The 27,491-nt window shown below is 39.8% G+C and overlaps 2 protein-coding genes across 9 annotated transcripts in view; one reads left to right on the top strand and one right to left on the bottom strand.

Annotated features, from left to right (window-relative positions):
* The window catches only part of ttbk2a (tau tubulin kinase 2a), a 21,892-nt gene extending 6,454 nt beyond the window's left edge, over positions 1-15,438 (bottom strand). Inside the window, exons 1-16 of one of the 6 annotated variants that reach the window (XM_024283689.2) lie at positions 15,305-15,438; positions 15,070-15,235; positions 11,375-11,528; positions 9,733-9,880; positions 9,041-9,114; positions 7,487-7,627; positions 7,297-7,401; positions 6,358-6,423; positions 6,190-6,282; positions 5,999-6,124; positions 5,399-5,556; positions 5,098-5,305; positions 4,432-4,655; positions 3,828-4,359; positions 1,089-1,403; positions 4-434 (exon numbers count right to left, since the gene is read on the bottom strand). In XM_024283689.2, coding sequence (XP_024139457.1) covers positions 4-434; positions 1,089-1,403; positions 3,828-4,359; positions 4,432-4,655; positions 5,098-5,305; positions 5,399-5,556; positions 5,999-6,124; positions 6,190-6,282; positions 6,358-6,423; positions 7,297-7,401; positions 7,487-7,627; positions 9,041-9,114; positions 9,733-9,880; positions 11,375-11,443 — 2,690 coding nt within the window. In that variant the 5' untranslated portion in view covers positions 11,444-11,528; positions 15,070-15,235; positions 15,305-15,438. Of the gene's footprint in view, positions 1-3; positions 435-1,088; positions 1,404-3,827; positions 4,360-4,431; positions 4,656-5,097; positions 5,306-5,398; positions 5,557-5,998; positions 6,125-6,189; positions 6,283-6,357; positions 6,424-7,296; positions 7,402-7,486; positions 7,628-9,040; positions 9,115-9,732; positions 9,881-11,374; positions 11,529-14,895; positions 15,022-15,069 lie in introns of those variants that run through there. The other 5 variants (XM_024283772.2, XM_024283936.2, XM_024283609.2 and 2 more) reach the window with 5 other exon arrangements.
* Positions 15,439-16,641: 1,203 nt separating this feature from the next.
* tmem62 (transmembrane protein 62) lies at positions 16,642-27,485 on the top strand. Of its 3 annotated transcripts, XM_024273686.2 has the most exons (15): positions 16,642-16,832; positions 17,385-17,538; positions 17,661-17,866; positions 18,049-18,160; positions 18,255-18,392; positions 18,624-18,669; positions 18,816-18,957; positions 20,494-20,618; positions 20,696-20,818; positions 20,896-21,051; positions 22,325-22,484; positions 22,617-22,815; positions 24,674-24,769; positions 24,851-24,969; positions 26,054-27,485. In XM_024273686.2, exons 2-15 carry the CDS (start codon positions 17,484-17,486, stop codon positions 26,372-26,374), a joined length of 1,998 nt encoding a protein of 665 aa, XP_024129454.1. In that variant the 5' UTR covers positions 16,642-16,832; positions 17,385-17,483; the 3' UTR covers positions 26,375-27,485. The 3 variants fall into 3 exon arrangements, with proteins under 3 accessions (XP_024129454.1, XP_024129624.1, XP_024129538.1); XM_024273856.2 differs by lacking the exon at positions 17,385-17,538 and having other exon boundaries at positions 16,644-16,832; XM_024273770.2 differs by having other exon boundaries at positions 16,644-17,427.
* Positions 27,486-27,491: the final 6 nt, after the last annotated feature.

Here is a 27,491-nt window from a genome sequence, read left to right as displayed (position 1 = left end):
TGCCTCCGGGCGGGGTCTTTTCGGGGGGCGGCGGTGGGGGAAGCTGAGCCGAGTGGCTGTTTGGGGCCTTCTTCCTCTTTAAGCTGAGGCTCTGTTGCGCTGGGAGGGGCGTCGGCGGCGGGGTCTTTCAGGTTGGACAAAGCGCCGTTGCTGGAAGCCTTTTGAAGGGTGGCGGAGGGGGAGAGGCGGTCGTGGAGGGGGCTGAGAGGCGAACGAGGCGAGGACGGCGAGCGGGGCGAGGACACACGGCTTTGAGCTCCAACGACCGGGGGGTCAGTGGGTGTTCCCGGACGGGTGAGTTCGGGGTCGTGGAGGGAGGTCGGCTCGTGGAGCTGCTGAGCTTCAGCCTCGCCGCGCCTCTCCAGGAGGAGACACTGAGGAGCTGTGTCTGATCCTGACGGAGAGGACAGCCCGGACGGACGCTGAGCCGTCAGCTGGAGGGGAGGAAGAGGAGGGAAGGCAGGAAAACAATGTTATTCAAAAGAAAACACTGGAAGGAATAAAATGTTTTTGAATTGAAAGGTCTGTTGCTGATAGACCACAGCGTGTGGAGTTGTGCTGTAGATCCGCAGCAAGAGCAGAACTGAGAGTAAAATGTGGGCTAAAAAAATGGTGATTAGTTTGGCAACAGCATGCAGAACCATAGCTACCAGTTATCAGAGCGAAACACACAAGTGCTATGGCAGTGTCAGTCAAGCTTGTGAGTACTAAACCGGTAGGTGGGACAGGAAACGTTCACGCAACTTGGCAGGGGGCTTCAGCGAGGAGAGGGTGAGGAACAAATACAGGGAGAGGGAGAGGAAGAGAAAGATGGAGAGGACAAAGACGATCTGAAACAAAAGAGACCATGCGACCTGTCGTCATGACTCCACATTCCAAACACAACATGCCCGACAAACACACACCGCTAGTCACATGACACGAGGAGACACGGGACCCATGCTCTGTCTGGCCTGCGCCACAACCCTTCATGGTTTCTGAGAGAGCCGCGTGACAGCAAAACAAGCCGGCAAAAAGGCAAAACGGAAACAAACGAGGGGGGCGGGAGGACAGGTGGAGGTGTGCGTTTCAGGGATGGGCTTCTTCACCTGCTGGAGCTGGGCGCGGGTGATGCGTATGACTGAGGGGAACTTGGTGTTGGCGGCGCCGGGAGGGATGGCCGGCAGTTTCCTGCGATTGGGCGAGCGGGCGCCGGGGGCGGGACTTGTCGGCTGAGGAAGGGCGGAGGAGGACGCCTGCTGCTGGTCCACCGACTGGCTGCGCCTCAAGCCTGCCGGCTGGCGCTGCTGCAGCGGGTCCGACAGGGTGGTGAGGAGGGTGTGAGGGCTGGGGGAGCGCAGAGGGGTGGGGCTGGAGGTCCGGACCAGAACCTCCTCCGGCAGGGACGGAGGAGAGGTGGGGAACTAAGAGACGAGGAGGACAGAAGTAGGGGGTGAAGAGAGAAGGGGTCGTGAGATCGTGAGGATGATGGAGGTGGAGGCGGAAGAAGCAGCGGGGCGTGTAAAGAAGAGGACCCTAAGTGTTCTCTGATACTTCCTAAAGGAGGTGGTCAGGTGTGAGGAGGAGAGGTTTCCTTTAGGATGCTGTTTTTTAGTCTTTAAAGACCCAACCCGATTGAATTGATGGTTTTTTGTGTCATTTTTCTCATGATGAAGGGCACATATAAAGAAAATTAAGCTCAAAATTGCATTTCTTTATTTAAATTGTTGTGTATAAATGTAAAAACGCAGTTTGAAAAAGATTCTATTTGAGTAAATATGCCACTCCGCTCCTTTCTTAAGTATTCACTTGCAAACAAATAGATCCATGTAGTGCTGCTACAAATGATTATTTAAATAGTCGACTAATCACCGATTATTTTTTCCGATTAGTCAACTAATCAGGTCAAGGGCAAGCTGGATGTGAAGCACAAATCTTAACCATGATTACCTTTAAACTAACTAAAACTAGATATATAGCATTACCTGTGATAAAGCTAGTGTGAATCCTGTAAGCTGCATTTGGCCTCTGAAGATGATAGTGCTGATAGCTGAAGATACTGAAATTGATAGATAAAAACGCTGAAGTTGATAGCTGAAAACGTTGAAGCTAATAGCTGAAGCTGATATCCAGCTAAAATATTAGCTAAATACACAATTAGCCTAAAAAACTGAAAAAAGCCTAAGCAAGCCAAACAGCTAGCATTGTGCTGAAATATTAGCTAAATTCCAAATTAGCCTAAAACCTTAATAAATGCCAAATGCTAGCATAATGCCAGGATATAATTAACTGGCCCGCCAGGTAATTATATCCTGCCCACCGGATTATTTTCTTATATTGTTATTAATGGCCAAATGTTATCTTGCGCTAATTTCTAACTTGTTTAATTTTAAAAATATATATTTTTATGGAGAGTAAAATAATATATATTCTGACTGTTTTTATTCATAACTATGTTAAAAAGTTATGGTTTTAAAGTTTTAAAAATTGGCATTCTGCTAGCTTTTTGGACTATTTGGTATTTACTAAGATTTTTAGGCTATTTTGGAGTTTAGTTCATATTTCAGCTACATGCTACCTGTTTTGGTTAATTAAGCTTTTTTCAGTTTTTTAGGCTGTTTTGAAGTTTTGCTATTTTTTCAGCTACATGCTATCTGTTTTTGCTATTTATTTATTTATTTATTTATTTCGGCTAATTTGGCATTTAGCTAATATTTTAGGAGACTATCAGCTTCAGAATTTTCAAATATCAATTTTAGCATCTTCAGCGGCCTAATCCAGCTTACAGCATTCGAGCTAGATTTATCACAGTTGATGCTATCTATCTAGCTCATAATGTTAAGAAGTTACAGTTTTAAAGTTTTAAATATTTAGTTTTAGAGTGTTCAATAAATGTTTATCCTGTTCGGCCCGCGACCTAAGGTGTGTTTTGGATTTTAGCCCCTGTGCGGTTGAGTTTGACACCCCTGCTTTAGAACGTAAAGAATTTTGAAGAGGGAAAAAATTTTCAGGATTTGTTGTTACATTATCCAAATCAGCTGTGATGTTCATGTTTTCTTTGCAGCTGAAATTAACCAGAAAGTTAACAAAAAACTGGTTTAAAGTGGCATAATTTCTTTCCATCTACGTAAATCTTTGTGTTTTTATTCATTTTGTTGAGTCTAATTTCCTGTTTTAAATAAAAGTATAACTTATATTGATTTAATAGATACTGTATGTTCTAGAAAATACCAAGTTTTTTGATTTGGGCTAAAAACAGCATCATCATAATTAACCCTTTAACACCTGAGGCGTTGCCAGTGACAAAAAGCAGCACGAGCTGCTTCTAAAAGTTAATTCAAAGAAAATAAAAGAACATAAACACTGGAGCTCTGGTGTTAAAGGGTTAAAAGGCCACTGGGAACGTTTTAAAACATCTTAAAAGACAATCGGAGTGGGTCTTTAAGCCTCAAATTGGACTCCAAAGCTAAACTGAGTGAATTATTTTAAGGGTGTGAACAGCAAAAGAGCAAGAAGTTTCAAAGTAAATCAATAAAAACACACTTAAATATCAGCTTAAAAAGGCAAAACATAAATTTAGGCAAATAATTAAAGCAGGACAATGCAAATGAAAGTCAGATTTTGAAGTCAAGCGCTCTCTTCTCCCATGACCCGAAGTGTCACATCTCTCTTTTCTAACACGATGAAGGAGCAAGCAAACACAAAGCACTGACTGCTGTATGACCAAAGCAGTGACGTTCTAGATCTAGAACTCTGACTGTGCAGCTTTTTAGCTGGGTAAAATGCCGACTACGGTCAGTATCATGTTTGCCATGTAGCAGAGGCGGCATTCGGTGAGAACGGCCTACCTGGGTGAGGACTCCCTCTGCCAGAGCTTCGGCTGGACTGGTTGGAGTGATGGGGGGCAGAGCTCCCACGGGGCCCACGCTGAGCTCCAGCTTGTCCATTTTCCGATTCGAGGAGGAGGAACTTTCCTGTTTGGCTTTGCCGGAGCCGGGACTCGGGCTGCCCTTTTCCCGGCCCGGGGACTGCTCCTCCGGCTGAAGCACTTCCGGCTCCTCGTCCTCCTCCGAGGGGCTCCTCGTAGCTTTTCCCCCCGGGGAGCCGCTGGGCCGCTCCACCATGACCCACTCCTTTGAGTCTTGCCTCCCAGAGCTCAAGTTCAGGGCCACAAAGCCCCCACTGCTGGCTGCCCCCTCTCCCTGTTCCAAAGATCCTGGGGAGGGCGGTTTGGGAGAACCCCCTCCGGGCAAGAATTCCTCCTCATAGTGCCAAACCCCGTCACGGTACTCCCCGGCAGTTAGGACCTGACCCTGAGTGACCTGGATCACAGCAGCCTCCTTCTCCTGGTTCTGGCTGCTCATTTGCTGCTTCTGAACGCTAAAAGAAAAAAAAAAAAAGGAAGTGTGAACTCTCAGATTCAACAACAGAAAACAAACAGATCAAACTCACCACGAGTCCAGGAAACGCTCCGGGCTGGACTTGGAGTCCAGGCCCAGCCTCCTCTCCAGGTCAAAGCTGTGGATGTTGCGGAGCTTCCTCAGAAGGGCGCCATCCCGGTCTGAAGCCCCTACCTCAGAGGGGAGTTTGACCGGAGAGCCCAGAGGAGGGCCTCCGTGGGGGCTCTGGGGTCCGGCATTGCCGTGGTTGTTGCTTTGATCCTCTTCAGTCGCCCCCTGTGGAAACAAAGGGGTTTTCAGCCACGATATCATAGCAAATACTAAGGATTCATCATCCATCGGTTAGCGTTTAAAACTTTATACAGATGAAAGCCGACTGCCAATACATTTTTTATTTTAGAGTTTGTTTGCTCATCTTGTTCTTTTTCTTGGATTTTTTTAATCTCTGTACAGAATAGGTTCAGTTTGCCAAGTTTACATAAATAAAAATAAAAATTCTATAAAACTGGATTTAAGGCTTGAACTTTGAGAGGTTAAACCATCAATAAAAGTAAAACATAAAAATGTTTGTTTTCCTAAGAAATTGTTACGGCTTTTGAACATCTCTACTTTTAATAAATAAACACGACTACTTTGTGAATTTTGTCTGTTGGAGGTCATTTGTTGAACTGCAAGAAAATGAGATGCTGTGACATATCAAAGCCGGATGGTCTTCTACCTTCCAGACTGCCGTCCTGATGCGGTTACGGTTGCGGTCGAGCTCCTCCCAAACGTCGGCCTCCTGGTTGCGGAGTGGATGCAGAGGAGAGGCCAGCAGGCGGTCGGGAGCGGCGTTGTTCTCGGCGTCGCTGAGCTGCTCGTCCTGCAGGACCTCGTCTGTGTTCTCCCTCATCAGGTCGCCAGGGATCAGAGAAGCATTCGCCATGCTGCGGGGAAAAAAAACAAATAAAAAGCAGGAAATGTATTGTTATTTTGAGAGGCAAAATTTGGTGGAAATGGGAAGGCTTTGGAACACGGACCCCATGTGAGCCGGCGTGAGGCGGGTGTGGTGCTGCGGCGTCGTAGCACTGGCGCTGATGGTGACCGTCCCATCGGTGCTGGTCCGTTCCCAGTCGTACGGGTCGTTCTCCACGACGTTGTAGGTTTTCATGCTGTTGTCAAACACCGACATCAGCAGCTGAAACGTCAGAGAAACACGCCGTTTTTGTATTTTCCCTTCAAAGGAGCCCAAAGGAAACTCAATTACTCAAAGTGGGGGCATCAAACTCCTAGTCTGGGGGGGGTCACTTCAGGTCCTCCTCTTCTCCAATCTATGCTTTGTTTTCAAACCAGATTGTAACATGATTTCTAGGGAATAATGCTTTATTATTAATTTATTGCGTATTAGTCATTAGGAAATCTGTTAAAGAAAGTGGGAAAATGTCAGGTTTTCACCAGATAATATTCACAATGTAAGTTCAAAGTGGTTGATGTAAAAATTCTGATGTCCCAGTATTCCAGCAGCATTTAAACGCATCATTTACACACCAATCTTGGAAACGTGAAAAGAGTCTGACATCTGATTTGTGCGTAAATGAAGTTTTGCGTGTGTGTATCAGGTGATTAATCAACCGAATCACCTGGTAGTCGGGCTTAGTGAAGTAATCAAGGTTGGAAATGTGATCCAGGAAGACGCCAAACTCTGCCGGCAGGTGTCTGAGCATGAGGCAATGGTCGTAGGTCTCCTTCAGCTTCCCCACCTGCTCCTGAGGTCAAAAACATCCGTTAACATCCCATCACTGTCGGCGCTTCCGTTTTACGCCACCCTTACTTTGTCTTTGATCTTTCTCCATGGCAACTGGCCCACCAGGAACTCCACCAGCATGTAGAAGAGTGACCACAGGTCGTCATGGCGACCCATCTCCTGCAGAGTCACACACGCTCTGTCAGCGGCAGGAAACCGTTAACGGACACGAAACGCTGCTGGACGGACTCTGACCTTGTTCTTGTGCGCGTTTACTGATGCGTAGCGGACCGTCCCCCTGAAGCCGGCCACTGGGCGGGGCTACCGAGTAAGGACAGAAGCGGCTGTTACAATAACATCTGCTGCAGAAACATTTATAAACTTTTAAAAATTACTGAAATTATTTATTATTTACTGGCTAAAAATTTAAGTTGAATTAAGCTGGTTCATGCAAAACCAGCTGGTAAAGCATCAATTAGCGAAATAAATTCAAATAAATAATTATTTATATTGCTACTAGTGGCACAAAAACTGCAAAAACTATTACATTAAATTAGCATACGGAATATACGGAAAATATTGATTTATTTGAAAAATGGTAAAAAAAAAAAAAAAGCTTAAATAAAAGACAAAAATTGATAGTAAAGTTGTTGGGATAAAAACACTTTTAAAATGTGATTTAATAAAAGACCAGAACAAGTGAAAGACTTTGTTTTTCTGGCTAAGAAATCTTTTATTTTGAAAATATCAACTTTGAGCCCCTAAAGGGTTAGAAAAAATATATATATATATTTTTGTAAGGGCATATAGCAGGTTTATAACAATAAAAAATACAAAAAAACAAAACTGAAGGCAGAAATTTCCTGATTGTTTTGAACTTTTTGAACAGAATAGTTTAAAACGCTAAAGGAATTATTCTGATTATGATTGATTATAAATTAGGATTTAACATTTTAAAAAACAAGCGTACTGCTCATTATCTGTCATCAACAATAAATCATTTCTCAAATAACATCCACACACAGTTAGATCTACACATGATAGACAGTGAGATTTTTAAACTTTGAACGTGTCTGCCTAAAATGTTTCAAGTAAAATCAAATCCGTCACTGTGTGAAAAGTTAGAATAACAGATGATGGATTTAAAGTTCAGCTTTAAAAACACACAGATTAGGAACAGAGAGCTTCACTTACAGGTCGGACCTCCTGACATGAATTAGTGAACTGGCGAGCTAAACCAAAGTCCAGCATGTAGCAGGTCCGGCAGGTGCTGGGGAAGCGGCCCATGGCGAAGTTGGACTGCAGGAGAGACGGGGAGAGGCGGGTGAGGAGGAGGAGGAGGTCAGGGAAGGTGAGGAGAGACGCGATGCTCTCCGCAACCCACCGGCTTGATGTCCCGATGCAGGAAGCCCACGGAGTGGATGCTCTCGATGGCCTCCAGGATCTGGCGGCCCAAACGGAGGGTGGTGCTGATGCTGAAGGTTCCTCGTGGCATGCTTCTCCTCAGGTCCGCAAGGTTTCGACCCTGGAAGAACCATAAACTTTGATTTGGCTTCCAAGCATCATAAAACGACTCAACTTTGGACATTTTTTAACTATATGTTTCTGTGTATCAGTAAATGCAGATTTTATGTTTTATGCAGTTTGGACTAAAGCAGTATAAGATAAGCTTACTTTTAGTTACCGTGGCAACAAATTATTAAATTAGTTTGATAGCAAGATTCAATATAAATAACCTAAAAAAAGATTTGGAAATCAAGGTAAAAAAATTTGGTTTATGTCTAAAAAAGGTGTTTAAGAAGCTATAAAACCAATTTGATTTTGAATTATGTTACAGTTGTTTGGTTTTATGTTTTAGATTTTTCAATCCAGTTCTCTATATTTTTACTTGCTGTACTATAGTGCTATTTAATTTTTTTTGACAGGGGTGTGTGACCGTCTTCAATAAACCCAGTTGGATTTCTGCGACACGCAATCACAGCATTTTATTTTTCTGTGTTTTTCTTTTTTATATTGCTTGCATTTTTATGTTCTTTTTATGTGTGTAAATAAATCACATCTAATATGACTTAAATGTGCAGAAATCCATGTCAATTATGAGAGCAACAATGAAAAGCAAGTCACCATTTCCTAAAAGAGTGGAAATAAGAAAACAGAATAAGATGAATATTTTTAATTAATTGTGATGTTTACCATCAAAATTCTGAATTTCTGTCCAGTTTCTTACTAAAATAATTATTTTTTCTCCATAAATGTTTAGTTTAGTTAAAAAATGAATTGTGTCATCAATTATGTCTTTTCCACAACTTTTAAAGACACATTACAAGTAATTAATTTTATAACAACTTATTAACTTATATAACATAAGACTAAATTAAATTTATTATATGTCTGGATGTATTGTAAAAGCAAAAATGTAAAAAACAAAAGTGTAAATTTAGCTTGTGAAAAGTGATGGAAACGTAGGAAATCTGTTCTTGTAACTCTGATACAATTTAATTTAATTTAATTTAATTTAATTTTTACTTATTTTTTTATTTAGTTACATTTATTTTTATTTTGTTTAGTATTGTTTTATTTTACATTATTTTTTATATTTTATTTTATTTCAATAAATTTTTATTTCGTTTAATTTAATTTTATTTCATTTCATTTTTTTTATATTTCATTTCATTTTTTTATTTTCTTTTATTTTATTTCTTCTTAATTTATTTTATTTCATTTTATTTTAATCTATTTGTTTTTATTTTATTTTATTTCATTTGTAGGAGAGAAAACAGCTCTGCAAAAACTGTTGACTTTGTTGTTTTGCCCTCCAAAGGGTAAATGTTCAAAACTAAATCAATACTGCGTAAAGCAGCAGGATGTAGGGGGTGTTTAGGGGAAAACCAGAGCCACGTATGGATATTGGATCATATTTCCGTCCTCCAGGATTTACCTGAAGCTCCATCACTACGTAGTTAAAGCGGTCGTTGCGGCCGCATCCCACGAAGCGACATATGTGGTCTTTACCTGGGGGGGACACAGTTAGAGGTCACAGTTAGAGGTCACAGACACCGCTGAATATATTGTGATCAGCTACTCGCAGATGTGCATGGAAACGAGGCACAACTTCAGAAATTTCACAATAAGAGCTTCGTGTCTTGTTAGTGTTGGACTTGTTTTCTTGTGACAGGGCGGCTAAAGTTCAGGTGGTCTCAAGTTACACGCCGGCTCCTCAAGAGGAAACACCGAAGACCATTAAAAAGCAAACATGATCTGGGATCATTGATTTCTTCACATAAAGAAAGAAAATGGATGAAAGAGAGCAAAAGAAGTAAGAAAAAAGAGGCAAAAAAAACACATTTGATCTTAGATTGAACAAAAATAAACAGTGTAGCTCCAGCTGAAGAGCATGTTTGTTTACGCTGAAAGAGCTGACGCTTTACAAACTGCGGTTTGGATGAGTCAGAAAAAAAAAAAAAAAAAAAGCTTTTTCTGCTCCCTTTTATTGAGCGAAAACCCTCAACAGGAAATGTTTTTCCTCCATTTGCTCGGTGAGAACGATGCTCACAGCTCCATAGGTCACTGTGTCACTGAGGGTCGATCAAAGTTCCTGTAACCGAATCCGCAGAGTCCATTTCCACTCACCCTGGAGCTTCTTCAGAACGGCCACCTCCATCTTCAGGACCTGTTTGGGCTGCTGGGCCGACTCCACCTTCAGCGCCACGCTGGCCCGCGTCAGGAGGTCCATGGCCTCGTAGATTTCCCCGAACCCGCCGCCCCCTATTTTCCTCACCTTAGGAGGGAGAAAAAGGAACTTCAGAAGGTTTCCTGAACTCCAGTTTGGAGTTAGGACACATTTTTCCAGCTTACAGACAGAAACATGATGCTGCTTTTTAAAACTATAATGTATGTTTTGTGAATTACCCTGAAAATGATTAAAACAGAGACACAAATGGGAGGTTCTGATGACTACAATTGGCATTACTTGAGAAGGTGAAGAAGGTGGAGATGTTGTTCATGAGCGACTACCAGAGACTCCAGAACTAAGAGAAGCAGACATCATTTTTTCTTCTTTGAATCAAAATTAGTGCTGTCAATCGATTAAAAAATGATTCAGAATAATTACACTTTTGGGTTCTGTAATCACAATAAATCACAATGTATAACTAAGTCAATTGTATGTGACAATTAGGCCTACCACAATTAGTCCACAAATCGACAGGTAAATGACTAGTCCACGACTAATTTAATAGTCGATTAGTCGTTATTTTATATTATATGGAGTCAGAGTGCTGTAAAGTTGAAAGTTATAATGACATTCTGCTAGCTTTTTGGACTATTTTGGCATTTATTAACGTTTTTTAGGCTAATTTTGAGTTTAACTAATATTTCAGCTACATGCTAGCTGTTTTGGCTAATTTAGTTTTTTTTTTTTGTTTTGTTTTTTAAGCTATTTTGGAGTTTAGCTAATATTTCAGCTAGCTATTTTGGCTAGTTTAGGAATTTTTCTGTTTTTTAGGCTAATTTACAGTTTAGCTAATATTTCAGCTACAAGCTAGCTATTTTGGCTAATTTGGGATTTTGTTCTGTTTTCTAGGCGATTTTGGAGTTTAGCTAATATTTCAGCTGCATGCCAGCTGTTTAGGCTAACAAGTTTTTTAGGTTAATTTCGCATTTAACTAATATTCTAGCTTGATACCAGCTTCAGCATTTTCAGCTATTAGCTTCAGCATCTTCAGCTTTCAGCATCCCTAATTTAAAATATAGTTAATCTTTTAATTTTAATTTGAGAAAAAAAAAAAAGACAGTTCAAAGATCAAAAAGTGTTTCCTAGTAACATCATATAGCTCTGATCTTTATTTTTCTCCCTCAGTCAGATGTTCTTCATCATCCTCTGGGTTGTGTCAGAAGATAAAGACTTGGGATTATCTGCAACATCCTTATGTAACTCTGCTCCTCGGAGGAGATGAAGGGCAGTTCAGCTGCCAGTTCGGAGTCTACACGGGAGGGAAGGCGCCGTGGGAAAAGAAATACGGCTGCCTATAGAAGTCAGCACCTCCATAAATAGCTACTCAGGCTATTTGTGGATCCCCCGTCCTGCTGCAGCCCAACCTGGAGGATTCTATGTGACCCCAAACTGGGGAGAAACCAGGTAAGCAGGAGGAGTCAGAGAGCGGACAGAGTGCTGGCGGCTGCACAAAGACCCATTTGTTGAGAAAAATGACCTGAGAGCCGGCGGCGACAGGGCTGGACAGACACGCCGACCATTGTAGTCCGCACCACTTACCACTTTCCATCGCTCCTTAACCAGGGAGAGCACGCTTAGGATGTCGGCTGGCTCCACCCCTCCGCTCATCCCGCCGGTGGCTCCGGGACGCTGTGTTCACTGCTTCCCCTTCAGCCTCAAACCGGGCCGGACATTTGGTACCAGATGGAAAACCCTGCAGAAGTAGGGAGGGAAGGTGGTCAAAAATGAGTTTACTAAGAAAAATCTGAACATGCATTTCAGTTCAAATAGGGAAACATCTTTAGTTCTGCTCAAAGTTGAACTGATAGCTTTAATAAAAATGGTAGAAGCACAATGAAAATATGAAATATGAAAACTTTAACTAGGTTTTAGTGTCAGCCAACCCTTTAAGATGTTTTCTTCAACATATTATCTCCAAATCTCTCATCTTAGGAATGAACTCAGCATTAACTGTCTGTTTTCACCAGTTCTATATGGACATTTTTAATGAAAAATAATTTAATTGTTTTGAATCTATAGAGGAAAGATTCATTCGTTTGCGTTGGCCTTGTTTTGAGCAAAAAAACGCTTTTAAAATATCTTGTTATTAAAACATAAAAAAACTAGATTTTTAAAGTCAGTTTTTACTAAAAAACTAAACTGTAACTCTTTGTTCATTTTTTAAAGTATAAAATAATTATGTTATGTTGTGGGTCAAATTTTACAACTAAAAAATGTAAAAAGAAATCCTTAAAAGTAATGTTTGACTTTATAGCTTTTCCTGTTTGTCTTATTTAGTGTAATCAACATATAAAATATAAAATGGTTCAGTTCATATATTTGTAAACCTGCCGTACTTATTTATTTACAAACAAGCTACTGTGTGGGTCAGTTTGACCCAACAGCCCAAATAGATGCAAAAAAAGAGTCAAAAAACAATCCGTGGACATCTCTCCACTAAATATTGTCGGAAATGGTTAATAAAGAAGTTAATGATGAGCTATAAACAGTTTTGCGCCGCGGGTCAAATTTACCCACCAGAAAGAAACATAACAGGAGGGTTAAGAATGAAAATATGGTGTATATTCTAGCATTTTTACATCTATTACAATAAAAATTGACACTTATACATCAATTTCATGAATTAGAAATGAAAATAGGCCAAGTAATTAATTAAGGAAATGCTCTGATCATTGATTTTAATTATGATTATGACGTTTATAGCCAAAAAAAAAAAAAACCTTGTGTTGTTTTCTAGGACATAGTTTCTGCAGAGGGGTTCATTAAAAATTTACCTCTGAGCTGTGGAGCGCCCCCCTTCCTGTCACCCATAATTGAGAGCTCTCTGTTTACACGCTCTCCCACTAGTTTACAGCCCCTCAGAACCTCAACCTAACAAAAACAAAAATGGCATCACAAATACGCTCTTTTTCAAACTGTATTCTTCCATCTGCTTTTGATTCACAACGATTTGAATAAAGAAATCCTCATGAATGTATTTTTAAGCTTCCTTTTCTTAATATTTATCCTTCTTAAAACACCATTTCATATTTTTTCTCTCTTTTTAACAGCTCACTTTGACAGATAATTTGTGTTTTCCCTATAAAGTGAGAGGTCCTTTAAACCAAAGCTCAGCTGGAGTTTTCCCTGGAAAAGCTCCGTGTTCCTGCATTACACAACATCCCAGTCACAGATAAGCATTCCTCCGGAGAGCCCTCGCTGCTGACTTCCTTCATCTGCCTTCAAACCCTCCCAGAGAGCCTGACAGGCGCAGGAAGCTGAGGTTACACAACCCGACTTAAAATAACAGAAAAAACAGATATTGGTATCAAATAGGTCACTTTTTCTGATTTCGTTTTTGTTGCTGCATCCCAATTTTTACATGCTTTCATGCAGAAAAGCAACAAATGCTGATAAATGATGATAAAGCAAAATGTTTAAGGCAAAAATCAAAAGGAAGGCCTTCATTTCAATAAAAATATACAACGTTACTGTGTGGGGTTTTTTTTGTACCTCAAATGTGTATCCATGATGCACAATCTTACAAATCTCTGCTAGGGCTGCAACATTTAGTTGACTAATCCACTATTGAAATAGTCGACGACTAATTTAATAGTTTTTAATTCGTTATTTTATGTTATATGGAGTCGAAGTGTAGTAAAATTGAAAGTCATAATGGAATCATGCTAGTTTTTTGGACTATTTTGGCATTTATTAAGGTTTTTTAGGCTAATGTAGAGTTTAGCCTTTATTTCAGCTACATGCTAGCTATTTTGGCTAATTTTGGATTTTTTTCAGTTTTTAAGCTAATTTCGGGTTAACTATTATTTCAGCTGTATGCTAGCTATTTTTGACTAATTTTGTGTTTCGTTTTTTAGGCTAATTTGGGGTTTAGCTAATATTTCAGCTACATGCTAGCTATTTTGGCTAATTTTGGATTTTTTTTCTTCGTTTTTTAAGCTAATTTCGGGTTAACTATTATTTCAGCTGTATGCTAGCTATTTTGACTAATTTTTTTTTTTTCGTTTTTTAGGCTAATGTTGGGTTTAGCTAATATATCAGTTGCATGCTAGCTATTTTGGCTAATTTGGGATTTTTTTCAGTTTATTGGGCTATTTTGGAGTTTAGGTAATATTTCAGCTGCATGATAGCTATTTTGGCTAATTTAAGATTTTTCAGTTTTGAGGCTAATTTGGAGTTTAGCTAATATCTCAGCCACATGCTAGCTGTTTTGGCTAACTTAAGCTTTTCTCAGTTTTTTTTTTTTTTTTGGCTTATTTGGCATTTAACTAATATTTTAGCTGGCTATCAACTTCAGCGTTTTCAGCTATGAACTTTAGCGTTTTTAGCTATAAATTTCAGCTACCAGCACTAGCATCTTCAGCGGCCAAATTCAGCTTACAGCATTGATTCACACTAGCATATTTGCAGGTAATGCTATATATCTAGTTTTTAGTTTGATTAAAGCTAATGATGGTTAAGATGTGTGCTTTACATCCAGTTTGCCTTTGAGCCGATTAGTCGACTAATTGGAAAAAATAGTCGTGATTAGTCGACCATTAAAATAATCATTTGTGGCAGCACCAATCTCTGCAGCTGTGAATGGAGGAGCATGCACACACTCACAAAAAAATGAAAGCCATCCATAACAGAAGGCTCCTCTCCCATGAATCACACACTTCCTGACCCCAGCATTTCCATGGCGACCGTGCTGCAGTGCTGTTTTCATCTGCTGACTGCAGCTCATCCTCACCTCTCCCCTCTCGACCTGCTCACAGCTGCAAGTGCATGGGGAATCTTTGCCGCGTGCGCGACAAAATTCCAGTTGAGGTCAAAAACTTCTAATGATTTTTTTAATCCAATCCTGGCCTAGTTCCGCAGCTGGACTAGTCTGGGATTCAGCAGGATGAAGTGTCGTAAAACTGGAGGGGAGCCAGTCCCGGCTCTGTGGCTGCAGTCAATATCCATCATCAGAGCTTTCTGCCCAATGGACGCGCTGTTTGTTATTTATGTTTACTTTTAGGGATAAACAGGAAACAAACAAACATCTTCAGAAACACGTCCCCGCGGCGGTCACTGACCGGCTTCACTGTTGCGTGGTGGCGGATTTTACTCGAGCGCGTCCACGCACGTCCACAGGCCACGCAGGCTCATCCTGACAGGCTTTAGCTTCGTCTAGGCGGCACGCGGGATGACCAACCGCAGGCACGCGGCACTAACCGGAGGGGCTTCACGGCGACCATCCGGGTCCTTACCTGGGGGGGTTTCGCCGCCGATCTTTGATCCAAGGGATGAGCCGGGTGTGGTTAGAAAAAATCCTCTAGATTTCGAAGCGGCGGGCACGACATCGATGTTTCACCGTCCATAAGGAAGAGGATCCGTCGTTAACGGACGATGAGGGGAAAATAAAAACATCAGGGTCTGGAAAAGAAGTTAGGAGCGCGAGGGAAATGTCTCGGATCGTCCCATTTTCTCTCGCTCAGCTGTCACCTTTTAGCATCTCGCTGCGGATCCGTGACGTCACGGCCCTCGGAGGTGATCGTCAGCTTTCCTGGGCGCGCGCGGCTCCAGATCTGAGCGCCCCTCGCAACAGCTCGGCCGCGCGCGGCGCAGCTCTTTATTGCGGTTTGACCGTTCAGCGCGTGCGCAGTTCATAATCCCAAAATATATTGTTTACTTTTTTTACTTAACGGGGTTCTCTTCTGAAAATTCGTCACGAAATATATATATAAATATTCATTTTTTCATATTATGATTATGTGAGAATGCAGTTTTATTTTGTACAATCTGTTTCAATAAAGACCACTAGAGGGCGACAGTTATCTTAAAATTATGAGCAAAAGACAACATGTCCTGGAAAACAGTGTTTTTTTAGTTTTCATGCTTTCAAAAAAATTTACTCTATTGTGGGTTTTTGCTTGTGAAATGTAGATATGTATTAAAATTTGAAAAGGGTCTAATAAAAAAAGTTCTCTTTTCTGATTGAATATGTTCCTAGTATCTTGGTTACATTCTTTTTGTGCGAATAGTTGTTTAAAATCAATTTATAATATCAAACTTTATAAAAATAATTTCAATATAGAAGTGTAGTTTGTTATGTACATGCTGAGATGACTGCATCCTGCGAGAGGTGACAGAAAATCTGTGCAGGTATCTCCATCTTCAGTCCAAGAAACTTGACCTTGTCCTGCTCCTTATTTCAACTCCCAAACATAGTATCACCAATTGTGATGTTCTTACCCTAAGATTCTTTCAGCAGGACAAGAACTTGAAGCAGGTTAGTTCATGACATCGAATTCTGCTCTAAATTGACTTGCTCTTTCCGTCTCACAAGCCAAAGTTGCCACAATTGATTTGGATGGCTGTCTGCTTGAAAGGAGCTGATACAGATCTTACCATTTTTGATTTGAAGTTGGGGAAAAAAAATCTTGCTGTAAGGTATTCAATAAATGTGAGTTAAAACCATCATGTGATAGTGTTTTGACCACCAGTTTTGATTTTCTGACCATTTTTAGGTACTTTAAGGTCATTTTAGCTCATTGTAATCCTTCATTCCTCTTGCAGTGCCTTGATAGTGAACTCTGAAATATATATATATTTTATTTCTATGAGTGTATTTGTTTGAGAAAACTCAATACACCTTTCCACAAGCACAACGAGGTAAGTCAATTGACTGTAAAAAAATATTATATATATAAATTATATATATAATATTCTTATAAACAGCCAATGGGTACGTCACGTGGTGCCCCGTTCTGGTGTAATTTGACTTCCGACCAGCAGATGGGGCTAGTGACAACAGCACGCGCCAGATTCCGTTGCCAGATTTTAGAATATCCTACCTGATTATCGCGATAGTTTAAGTGATCTGTTTATTTTTTTGCCTGATCTGAGACCTTTTCTTGTGGGGTGTTTTCCTCGCGATGGCGATTGCGCAACTCTTCGGGATTTACGTGGGGGCAGAGGGAATGACTTCACACGACGAGCTCGGAAACTTTGATTCCCTCTTGAGAAGCAGGTAAGTACAGATCAAATGTCTCGTAAAAGCAGCAAACATACGGTATTCACCCGAGCACTGAAAAGTAACTAGAATGTTATGACTTTTAAATTCTAAAACTTCCCATAAACTCAGTCTCGTATTCTAGTCTCGCGATTTTTTCTTTGACCAATCAGAACAGGGCGCTGTTGACAGGAGGTAATCATATGTCACAGAAATGCCATTCATTGTATTTATTTATTATGACTATAATTTTTTTCTACAGTAACTTTTTGTAACAAATTAAGTAAAACGTTTACAAAATTACGATTTTAGCTAAAATATTGAACGTGGTAAACTAAAAGTGAATTAATGTCACAAATTTAGAAGTATGTTATAACGTGTATGTATTGTGCTAAAATAATGTATTACTTGTTTGGAGATTTTTACATTTTTAGAATGCATTTTTGAACTTAAAATTAATAAAATGAGTAAAGTTGGAGGCACTAGCATTGACTGTCAGTAGCTAACCTAATTTTAAAAAAACAATGTCAGAGTGAGAGCTCTTCCTTTTTCTGCTATCCTCCGGTGGAGTGGTGACGTCGCCCCTCCAGCCGGTCGGTGTTCTGTCAGGAAGGTAGGTGGCTAACAGCTGGCTAGCAGGCTGCCTCCTTCGCCTCCGGGGAGCCCCGAATGAACCCCGCGTACCCATGCGTCTTCTTCGGCCACGATGGCAGCTCCAGAAACGGTCTGAGCTTTAGCTGCTAGCAATGTAGCGCTGTAGTCCTTCAATATCTGCTGTCAATGTTAGCGTCAGTCGTGCCCTTAGCTGTTCCCACCAGTCGCTAGTCATTACTCTGTCCGGGACAGACGGCTACAGGAGGATGCTGAGGCTGTTCGGTGCGCTGGTTCTCCTGGGACTGGCTCTGGCGTGCATCACCTCCTGGGTGCTGGACAGCTACGACACGACTTGGCATCCCAAGCGGAGCGTCCGGCCGCCGGCTGTCAGCGGGTCTGAAGCGACTACTCCCCCATACCCCAATGGGGAATTCAGCAACATATTCTGGTTTATTCAGGTGAGCTGTCACTCTGGCTGACCACAGGGCCACAGATCTGTGCTTCTAGTTCTGCAGAGGAAACTTTCTGTGAATGATTGACAGAATGAGGTCAATGCCCACGTGCCAGAAAACAAACTGCATACAAACTTCTTGTTATTTTTCTTTGCTTTATTCTGTCTCCATCCTTCCTGCCTTTGAAGGTTTCTGACATCCACATCAGTCGCTTTCTCGACCCTAAACGTACTCCGGATTTTGAGAAGTTTTGCACCAAGACCATTGATGCGATCAATCCAGCTCTAGTGCTTGCAACAGGTCAGCCGTCTTTCTTGACTCTTGAAAAAGTTTGCTGCATAGATGCATCACTAACTGGGGAGTGTTTGTTTTTGTTTTTATGTTTTTGTTGCAGGAGATTTGACGGACGCCAAAACGGAGAACAATGTGGGATCCGTCCAGCATGAGGTGGAGTGGCAAGCTTACCACAGCGTGCTGAAGAGGTCGCGTGTGATGGAGCGCACCAAGTGGATCGACATTCGCGGGAATCACGGTGAGCTTCACAGCTAAGCTTCCCCTACAAACACAAACATTTCCTATCAGACAGGAAGCCCTTCTTGTTCTTCCTCTTCTCACTAACGTCTCTTTGTGGAGTCCTGCTTGTGAAACGGGATATTCCTGCTTTTGAAGCTTTCAACTTCCATTTATTTCTGAGCATAAAAGCATTTTTAGATGATCTAAATCCTAACATAAATCTGTTTCTTCTTGTTTTTTTTTCCGACAGATGCTTTCAATATTTTTTCCTCGGACAGTATGAGCAATTATTATAGGTTTGTATATGATTGTACATATATATTTCATTAACATGATTTTCTTTTGATTCCATATTTATTTATTCTTGCAAGTCATAACAACCAGATCTCATCAACTGATTCTGTTCATACCAATAACATACTTTATGTTGCTTTATTTCTAGGAAATATTCAGCCAATAAGAAAATGGGTTCTTTCCACTACATTCATCAAACTCCTTTTGGCAATTATTCCTTTGTGTGTGTGGATGCCACCCTGACACCGGGTCCCAAGAGACCCTTTAACTTCTTTGGAATTCTCAACCAGGTGAGTTTTTACCTGAAAGAGTTGACTGGAGGGAGTCTTGATCAATTAGATTGCAGATAAGTGTGATCAATGATTTTCTTGAACAGAATCATTCTAAAGCATTTTTTTAATAACATAGTAAAGATTAAATAGAATGTAAAAATAAAAGTCTAGGCACACGAAGCGCATTATTATTTAAAAAAAAGTTGCAAAAAATATCTCAAGTCACAATTTAAAAAAAAACAATTAAACGTACAAGGAAAAACGTGCATAAAAGCAACATATAGAAGTCATTGATCACTTCTATTGTGACCTTAAGCCTTCGTCACCACTTCTCTTATGGGTGGATAAATGGATGGCCCATAAGAAATATTAAAGTCATGATGCAATGCATATTTTTTCTGCGAGCATGCTTCAAGTGACTGGTCAGAGTGAACACTTGTGCAACATGCAAAGGTAAGTAAGAGTAGGTGAGATGCAGACGTGTTGTACTGATTTTTTAAATTCTCTCCTCTCAAATTCTGCATACTGAGCGGACAGAGTCTGTTAGTGTTCATGTGATATGTGTGCAGCCTGGCTGTTAGAAATGAGGAAATTGGACGGTGTAGTTTGTGTAGACATCCTATGAGCGTCCTATGGAACTTGCATATCCCCTGTACACCTTGTGCATACGGCTTTTGTGTTCTCCAGTATGGAGCCAGTACACACACAATACATCTACCACATCCTGTTTTTTATTTAGAAAATACTGATTTAATTTCCTGGTTTTAGTTACCAGCACCTTTAGGTATTTTTTGTGTACTGTTTATTATTTTAGTACTAAGTTTTTACTAGGGTTGTGAATGTTGATGCGATTAATAAAACATAATTAATTCGTTAATAGTTATTAATCGCGCTCAGGCGTCCTACTGTGAGATGAGCGTAATAAAACTCAGCTAAAATAAAGTTCGTCTTTTTTTTTATATCTTGTGATTGAGATGTATTAAATTAAGAGATGATACAGAATTTATTTGTAGTTTTTGGACAAAACCGATCTTTCTATTGATTTTGGCTAAAAATGTCATAATCATAATTAAAATATGACAGAGAAAGCATTGAGAATAGATCAATAGATGATCGGAGTGGGACTTTAGACTTGGTACTGTTTGGTATAACTTTATAAAATCAAATAAAATTGAAAAAATCTTTGAATTCTTCCCTGTTTTTTTTTTTATTATTTTTATAAAAATAAAATGGATGTTTTCACTTCAATTTTGACCCTTTGTCAATCTTAGTCAACCATTTTATGAATATTGTTGCATTTAATACATTATTTGATGCTTTAATTGGGATTTAAATTTCTAGAACAGTAGAGAAATATTCTCAATCATCTATGTGACCTTGTCTTGAATCTTAATCTGGACTTCTAGTCTTCTCCTCTTGGAACGTTTTGCCACAGATTATCCTCAAAATGACATTTGAATTTCAAAACCTTCTGCCTTTAGATCATTGAGGAGTTTTTTAATGACCTTAACATCTAAACCTCCTATATATATATTTTTTTTTTGCACATGGCAGACTCAGATGAACTTGCTGGACACGTTCAGAGCCGAGAGCCAAAAGAGCAACCAGTCGATCTGGTTTGGCCACTACACCACCTCCACCATCGTCTCGCCGTCTCCGGGAGTTAGAGACCTGATGAGGTAACCGCCTCTCGTTTTTCAAGTCTGGATTTCAGCATCTTTAACTCCAAACTAACTTTTAAGTTTTCTGATCAAAGCTCTGCAGTGGCATATCTGTGTGGCCACCTGCACACGTTGGGCGGGGTGATGCCCGTCCTGCACAGCCGGCACCCTCACGGCACTCTGGAGCTGGAGCTGGGCGACTGGATGGACAACCGCAGGTGTGTGTGAGACCGCCAACGCTGTCCGATTGGATTTTTCTGTTTCGCCTAAATGAATCCTCGTCATGTGGTTGCAGGTACAGAGTTCTGGCCTTTGACCACGATCTGCTGAGCTTCTCTGACCTGCGGTTTGAGCGCTGGCCTGCAGTGGTCATCACGAACCCCAAAGATGCTCAGTACCTGCACCCCGAGCTGGAGCCTTTAGGGCGAATGCGGAAATCGACGCACATCAGGTGTCTTTTCTTTTATTGTTTGTCCATGAGGAGATAAAAAAGATGAAAATCAATTAATTTTAATTTAAATCATCTAAATGTTTATTTTTTTAATCTCTTTTCCTCTTTTCTTTCTTTTTCATGCATCTTTCAAAGTTTTAACAAAGATACTTTAGCATTTTTCATTTTTTTCATGGAACAGTTACTGAAACAGGAAGATGAATTAAACTCCAAAATGTTTTAATTTACCTTTTTTTCATGATGCAAAGCTGCAGAAAAATCAGAAAAGCTAAAGGGATCCAAAAATCAAATATTTTCTCTGTCCTTCTCCTCCTGATTAATTGTTTTTAAAGATAAACTTTAAAACATAAAAGCAAAATCTAGCTTTAATTTTTCACAGAACTGCAAATACATTTTTATTAATTTAAATAAAAATTCTAATAAAAGAAGAAATGTATTTATAAAGCACTTTTTACTAGTAAAAACATAATTAAAAGGCAATGCACATGTAAGAAAATAGGATAAAATAAATACAAATATTATAGTTAAAAATAAAATAAACGTAAAAACAAGTAAAAGGCAATCAAACAGAGAAAAGTTACTAAAAGCCCGTCTGAATAAAAATGACTCAAGAAGCTTTTTAAAAGCATTTTCAGGAATTTTTGAAACAATTCTTAAATGTATTTTTTTTAGCTTTAGAACTTATTTCTGAAGTTATAATCGGATAAAAACTCTCTCATCAAAGCAAACTGAGTGCTGTTACCATGGAAACTACAAACGAAGTTGGAAGAATCTGTTAATCAAATGTGAGCTCACCTCTTTTTGTTCGTTGGTCAGTTTAAAACTTTAAATATAATTTTAAAAAAAGTAGGATTATCAAAAACATAAAAAAACGTATCAGTAAAAAGTTTAATTCGGACAAATGGAATAACTGAATATTAGCTGTTTAGTTCCTAATAGAAGTCTATGGGATTTTAGAACCGGGAGGTACTTCCTGTTTGGAATTCCAAGGAGGAGTGGTCACTCAGTCCAGTTCTCTATATACAGTCATTTGACAGAATGGAGATAGAATTACCCAGCATCCCCATCTTTACCTTCAACCACCTGCTGCAGCTTCTTGACTCCAAATGATTTCACCAATAAATGTTTTTTTTTAATAAATTAAGTCCAAGAAAGAGAGAAAAAAAATCAGATGCAAACGATCAGAGAAATGAAAAGTTAGGATTTTCATATTCCCCTGCAGGGAAACTTGTTATGGAGCAGATTTAATAACAGATTGTGTGTGTTGTTGTAGGATCTTAGCCTTCTCAGAGGCCTCCATCACTGCAGTGCACGTGAGCATCGATGGGGAGTCCGTAGGGAGCGCTCGCTCCGCTGGGGGTCCTCTCTACGTCCTGCTGTGGGACCCGTCTCTGTACCTCGCTGGACTGCACACTATTAAAGTCACGGTGGAGGTCAGCACCTCATCCAGTCATGATCAACAGCTTTAATATTTCATGCTTCTTGATGAACTCCGGTAGGTTTGTTTAGCTGAACTGAATTATGCATCGCGTTCACAATCTTCTGTTGACTTTTTTGGTGGTCAGGACTCTGCAGGACGCTCGTCGGAGCTGGAGCAGCTCTTCACTTTGGAGGACGGTTTGAGTGTCAGCTTCTCTTTCCCTCAGTCCTTCATCCTCCTCACAGACCACTACATCCTGGGCCGGTTCGCCTTCATATTTACGGTCCTGCTGAACGTCGGCGTGCTCCTGGCCTTCAGGTTCCTGCGAGTTCCTGCTGGTAGAGGTGAGCGGCTATGGAGTCAAATTTGCACTTTTTAGGGAAATTTAGTTTAAAGTAGGGCTGTGAAAGTTAACGCACTAATTGAACAAAATTAATGTTTATTAAGATTATTAAGAGGATGAACGTCGATCTGACAGCTGCAGCGCAGAGCGAAAAATCAACTGTGGTGGGTGGAGCCAAACGGAGCTGTCAACAACAAGGAAATTAATAATTTAGGGCCAAAAATCGATTAAAAAATTAAGTAATTCATCGCAAACCTGGAAAAAATAAATCACGATTAAAGTCTCAGTATTTACCGACTACTTGTTATCAGCGAATAATCACAATATGAAATCACACACAAAATTCTACATTTAGAAAATTATTTTTAATTTCTACCGTCAATCGATTACAAAAAAATCTGAATAATTGTGTAGTGATTAATTACAATGTTTTACCGGGTAAAATTTATTTGTACAATATGGCATCAGACCACTGATCAAATAGTCACTTTTTGTGAAAAAGTGATCTAAACCACAAAAATAGCAAGAATAAAGTACTAAAAACTGAATATTTATTTTATTAAGTGACCATGGTATAAGCAGGATAATACCTGACAAAATGTTTTAACGCGCACCGTGGAAGCCTAAACTGCTGTACGCCGCTGTTACGAGAGGCGAGCAGCTCAGAGTCGACAGACACGCCCCCACCTGTGCGCAGATTCCAGGAGAGCTGACCTGAAATCCAGCTGGATCTAAATTCTCCCCCAAATTTTTCTTGTATTAATTTTCACAGACATAATAAGAAAATGAATGAGACAAAAGAAAAGGTTGGAAGTACGGTTACGTTTTTCCGGATTTTCGATTAATTAGTTAAAATTTTTTAATTGATTCTTGGCCCTAGTTTAAAGAAAATACAAGTAAAAAAAAAAAACTTTAAAAAAGCTGATAAAAATGTTAGAAGTCCCAGTCCAACTGTATTTAGCATTCTTCGAGATCTTTTGATTATGATTATACAGTATTTAGCCAAAATCAAATTTAAGATAAACTCCAGTTTATCTTAACTAACAGAACTTAGCCGAGGTTAATTTCCTATCAACCCTTTCCCACTCTACTCTATAGCGCTTCACAAGTCCAAGCTAGCATTAGCGCAGCAAAAAAAAAAGGGCGAACAATATCTGAGCTAACCAGCTGTACAGCTTTGAGCCAGATGGCAGCTCAGACAAGGATAAAGAAGATGTTAAGAGATCTACTTGTCTAAGTGGATGCATTAGAACTGTAGCAGAGAAGACTTTGGCTCACCCATGGCGGCTGCTGAGTCCCAAACCTGAGCTTTTTCAAACCTCTGGTTTTCGTCTGATCCAACACGATTGGAAATATTCAGAAACCCAGTATCTTATACATGTCCTCCATGAGAAAAATGCTACAAGAACATGTTAAAAAAAACCCACCAAAAACAGGGTTTTCATTGGAGTGAGTCTTTAAATAATAAAAAAAAGATAAATAGAAAAATAAATCAGTTTAAATGAGCTACTAAGTAAACAGAGAAGGAAAAAAGTTGCGTAAATGGATTCATCGACACAGGTGGAAACTATTAGCAGCACGCACATCGCAAGTGATTTGGGTGCAGCTCACCAGGTGAGTATTACAAAAAAGCAGCAACAAAACAAAAACAAAATTAAAAACATCTAAAAAAATAAATAGATAAAGAAAACTGGGGAGGCTACTCATAAGATGTGAAAAATATTTTTATTAGAATTCCTGCTGGAGTTCTCTAATAGCAAGAAATAACTTGACAACACGAAAGCTAAAAATGAGGTCAAGCTAATTCTTGTGCTTTTAAAATTTGCTTCAAAACGTTTCATTTTTGTTTTGTGTTCCAGGACTGCCCTCTCAGATCTGTCTGTCCCTCCATCTCGTCAGTAAAATCGACCTCTTCTTCTACTCTCTGCTGCTGTTCAACCTGTGCACCGCTTTCGGTCAGTTCAAACCTCTTTTGAAGTTTTGTTCTGGGCTGTGGAGGGTCTCCCTGTAATCAGGTGTGTGTTCTGCTGCCGCAGGTCCGTGGTTCATCGGCGAGCTGATCGACGGTCACAGCGGCGCCTGTTTCGCCTTCGGCCTGTTCATCGATGGACATTTCCTGGAAGGAAGTCGCACTTACATCGTTGGAGTTATTCAAGTGAGAAACAACCATTTGTTGTCTGACATTGTAGTTAAAGACCAACTTATCTTCACTGTGATCTAAATCAGTGATTCCCAACTTCCGGGTCGCGGGTTACTCGGTACCAGGCTGCAAACATTAACCTGATGTTTTCTTTCATTTCTGACTCTAACGGAAGCTTTATTTAGAAAAACTGCCAGATTCTGTCCACTAAATCCCCCTATGATGCATGTCAAGTCGATCCCTTTGATCCTTTGTCTTAAAAACATTCACTACCTTCTTAAAATGGCGGATCAATGGATTTAAAGCACCAAGCTAGCAAGCTTTGTAAAAAAAAAAGAAATCTTTCAAGGTAAATAAAAAATCTATTAACAGAAAAAAGTTGTAATCAAAGTATAATATTATTTTAGCCCTTTCTTTCTTTATTTGATTTATTTATTTTCCTCTTTTTTTGTTTTATTTTTTTCCCATTCTTTTTAATTATGTTATTTTTTTTTTACATATTTTTAAATTATGTTACTTTTTTACTTTACATTTTACTTTTTATTTCTTCTTTCTTTTTAAATATTATGTTAGTTTTTTAGTTTTACAATTTTTAGTTTTATATTTTTTTCTTTCTTTTTAGTTATGTTATGTTTTAGTTAGTTTTTTTTTACTTTTTTCTGTTTCATTAATTTTATTATTTTTTTATATATTATGTTAGTTCTTTTTTTTTACTTTTTTCTGTTTCATTAATTTTATTATTTTTTTAAATATTATGTTAGTTCTTTTTTAACTTTTTTTCGGTTCTTCTTCAATTTGTTACTTTTTTACTCTTGATTTTTTTACTATTATTATTATTTTAGTTTTTATTTTTGTTTTACATTTTTTGTTTTGATTTTTGTCCTTTTTAATTATTATGTTGTTTTTTTATATATTTTTTGTTTTTATTAATGTTTACGTCTTTGATTATTACATTCTTTGTTTATTGTTAGCTTTTTTTATGATTTTATTTTATTTTTTTGACTGCTGTAATTGTTGCTGCCTCAGTTGTAAGAACAAATTGTCAAATTAATTTGGAAAACTCAGAAGAATATCCTGAAATCATGTCCTCTCCCCCCAGCTGCTCTCCTTCAACATGCCCCTCACCTCTTACCTGTGCTGGTGCCTGCACCACCGTTGCCGTGGCAACACCTTCCGGTCCCACTTCCAGCGGTCGGGTCTCCGCTGTCGGACGCTGGCGCTCCACCTGCTCATGCTGCTCCTGCTCACCTGGCAGGCTCACTCCTGCTACTTCCTCCTGGAGACCTACGGCCTCGTGGCCTTTTTGCTGTCCCCCATCCGCACCTGGGCCCTGCTGCTCAGCCTGCTACTGGTCTACCGCGCCTGGACAGGCCCCGCCCCTCTCGTTCGTGACAACAGCAGGAGCGCCTCTTCCTCCTGACGGCGCAGTACGACCACACGCCCCCCTGAAGGTCTCTCCACACAGCATTCTGCTGTTGCTCCACTTTGAAGGACTGGACCCCCCCACCTCCACCACCACTTCCTCCTCCCTCCCTTCACATCCTCTTTCTGGATCATGTTGTTTATATGCATGTTATTGTGAGGCACATCACACAGATGTGCTCAGTGGAAATGGCAGCCTGGATGCATTCGGGGTGAAATGGGATATTCCAGTGTTGTGGACATTGTTGGGGGGGGGGTATGCTGCTGTGACAGTTATTCGTTTGACATGAAGCACTTTTTTGGAAGTGTTGCCTTGGTAAAACGCCACTTCACCACTGCCAAAGGATGACCACTTAGATTGAACTTTTATTTTGAAAAATCCCTTTTGTTTGATAGTGAAGGCTGGGTGTGCCAAAACGTCTTCGTCTTTATGTTCTAATAGAATTCCCATAAATAAAAAGATTGGAAAGTCATTTTTAAAGTCCCACTCCTATAATTTTTTTTATTTATTTATTTATTTTTAATCAGTTGTTTTCTGGGACATATTTTCTGCAGAGTGGCTGTAGTTCATTAGGTATTTGCCTCTAAATTGTGGGTGGGATTGTAGGCATGGGTCAGCCCCACCCCCCTTTCCCATCACCCGTCACATTGCAGAGAGCATCTCGAAAACACTTTTTTTTCTGACATTTTTTCATCTAATAAGCAACAAATTGAACAAAGAAATGCTCAGAAATGCCATTTTAAGCTCAGTTTTCTTTATATTTGTGCGCCGTCATCAGAAAAATGCCACAACAATTCGTCAAAAACACCATTTTCATTGGAGTGGGTCTTTAAAGCTTTTTTTGTTCATCACAGCTGCAGGATGGTTAACCTGGATTTTTCTTTTATTCTGTCCAGAACTGTTTGTTTGAATCAATGCCAGCTGCAACATCTGCAGGTTTTCACTCTAAAAAACAACAAAAACATTCTGAACTCAGAGGGCAGCTCCAGCTCCTTCATGAAGAAAGATGCTGTTTGTTTCTCAGGAATGTTCGCAGAAACTGTTCCTCGTCGGGTTTTTTGGTTCCATGTGGCGAAAAATGTGACAAACCGCTTCAGTGGTGTTTTATTTATTC

Source organism: Oryzias melastigma, linkage group LG22 (genome assembly GCF_002922805.2).
Source record: "Oryzias melastigma strain HK-1 linkage group LG22, ASM292280v2, whole genome shotgun sequence".
Taxonomy (NCBI): Eukaryota; Metazoa; Chordata; class Actinopteri; order Beloniformes; family Adrianichthyidae; genus Oryzias; species Oryzias melastigma.
This window is presented reverse-complemented; position numbering and strand designations above follow the sequence as displayed.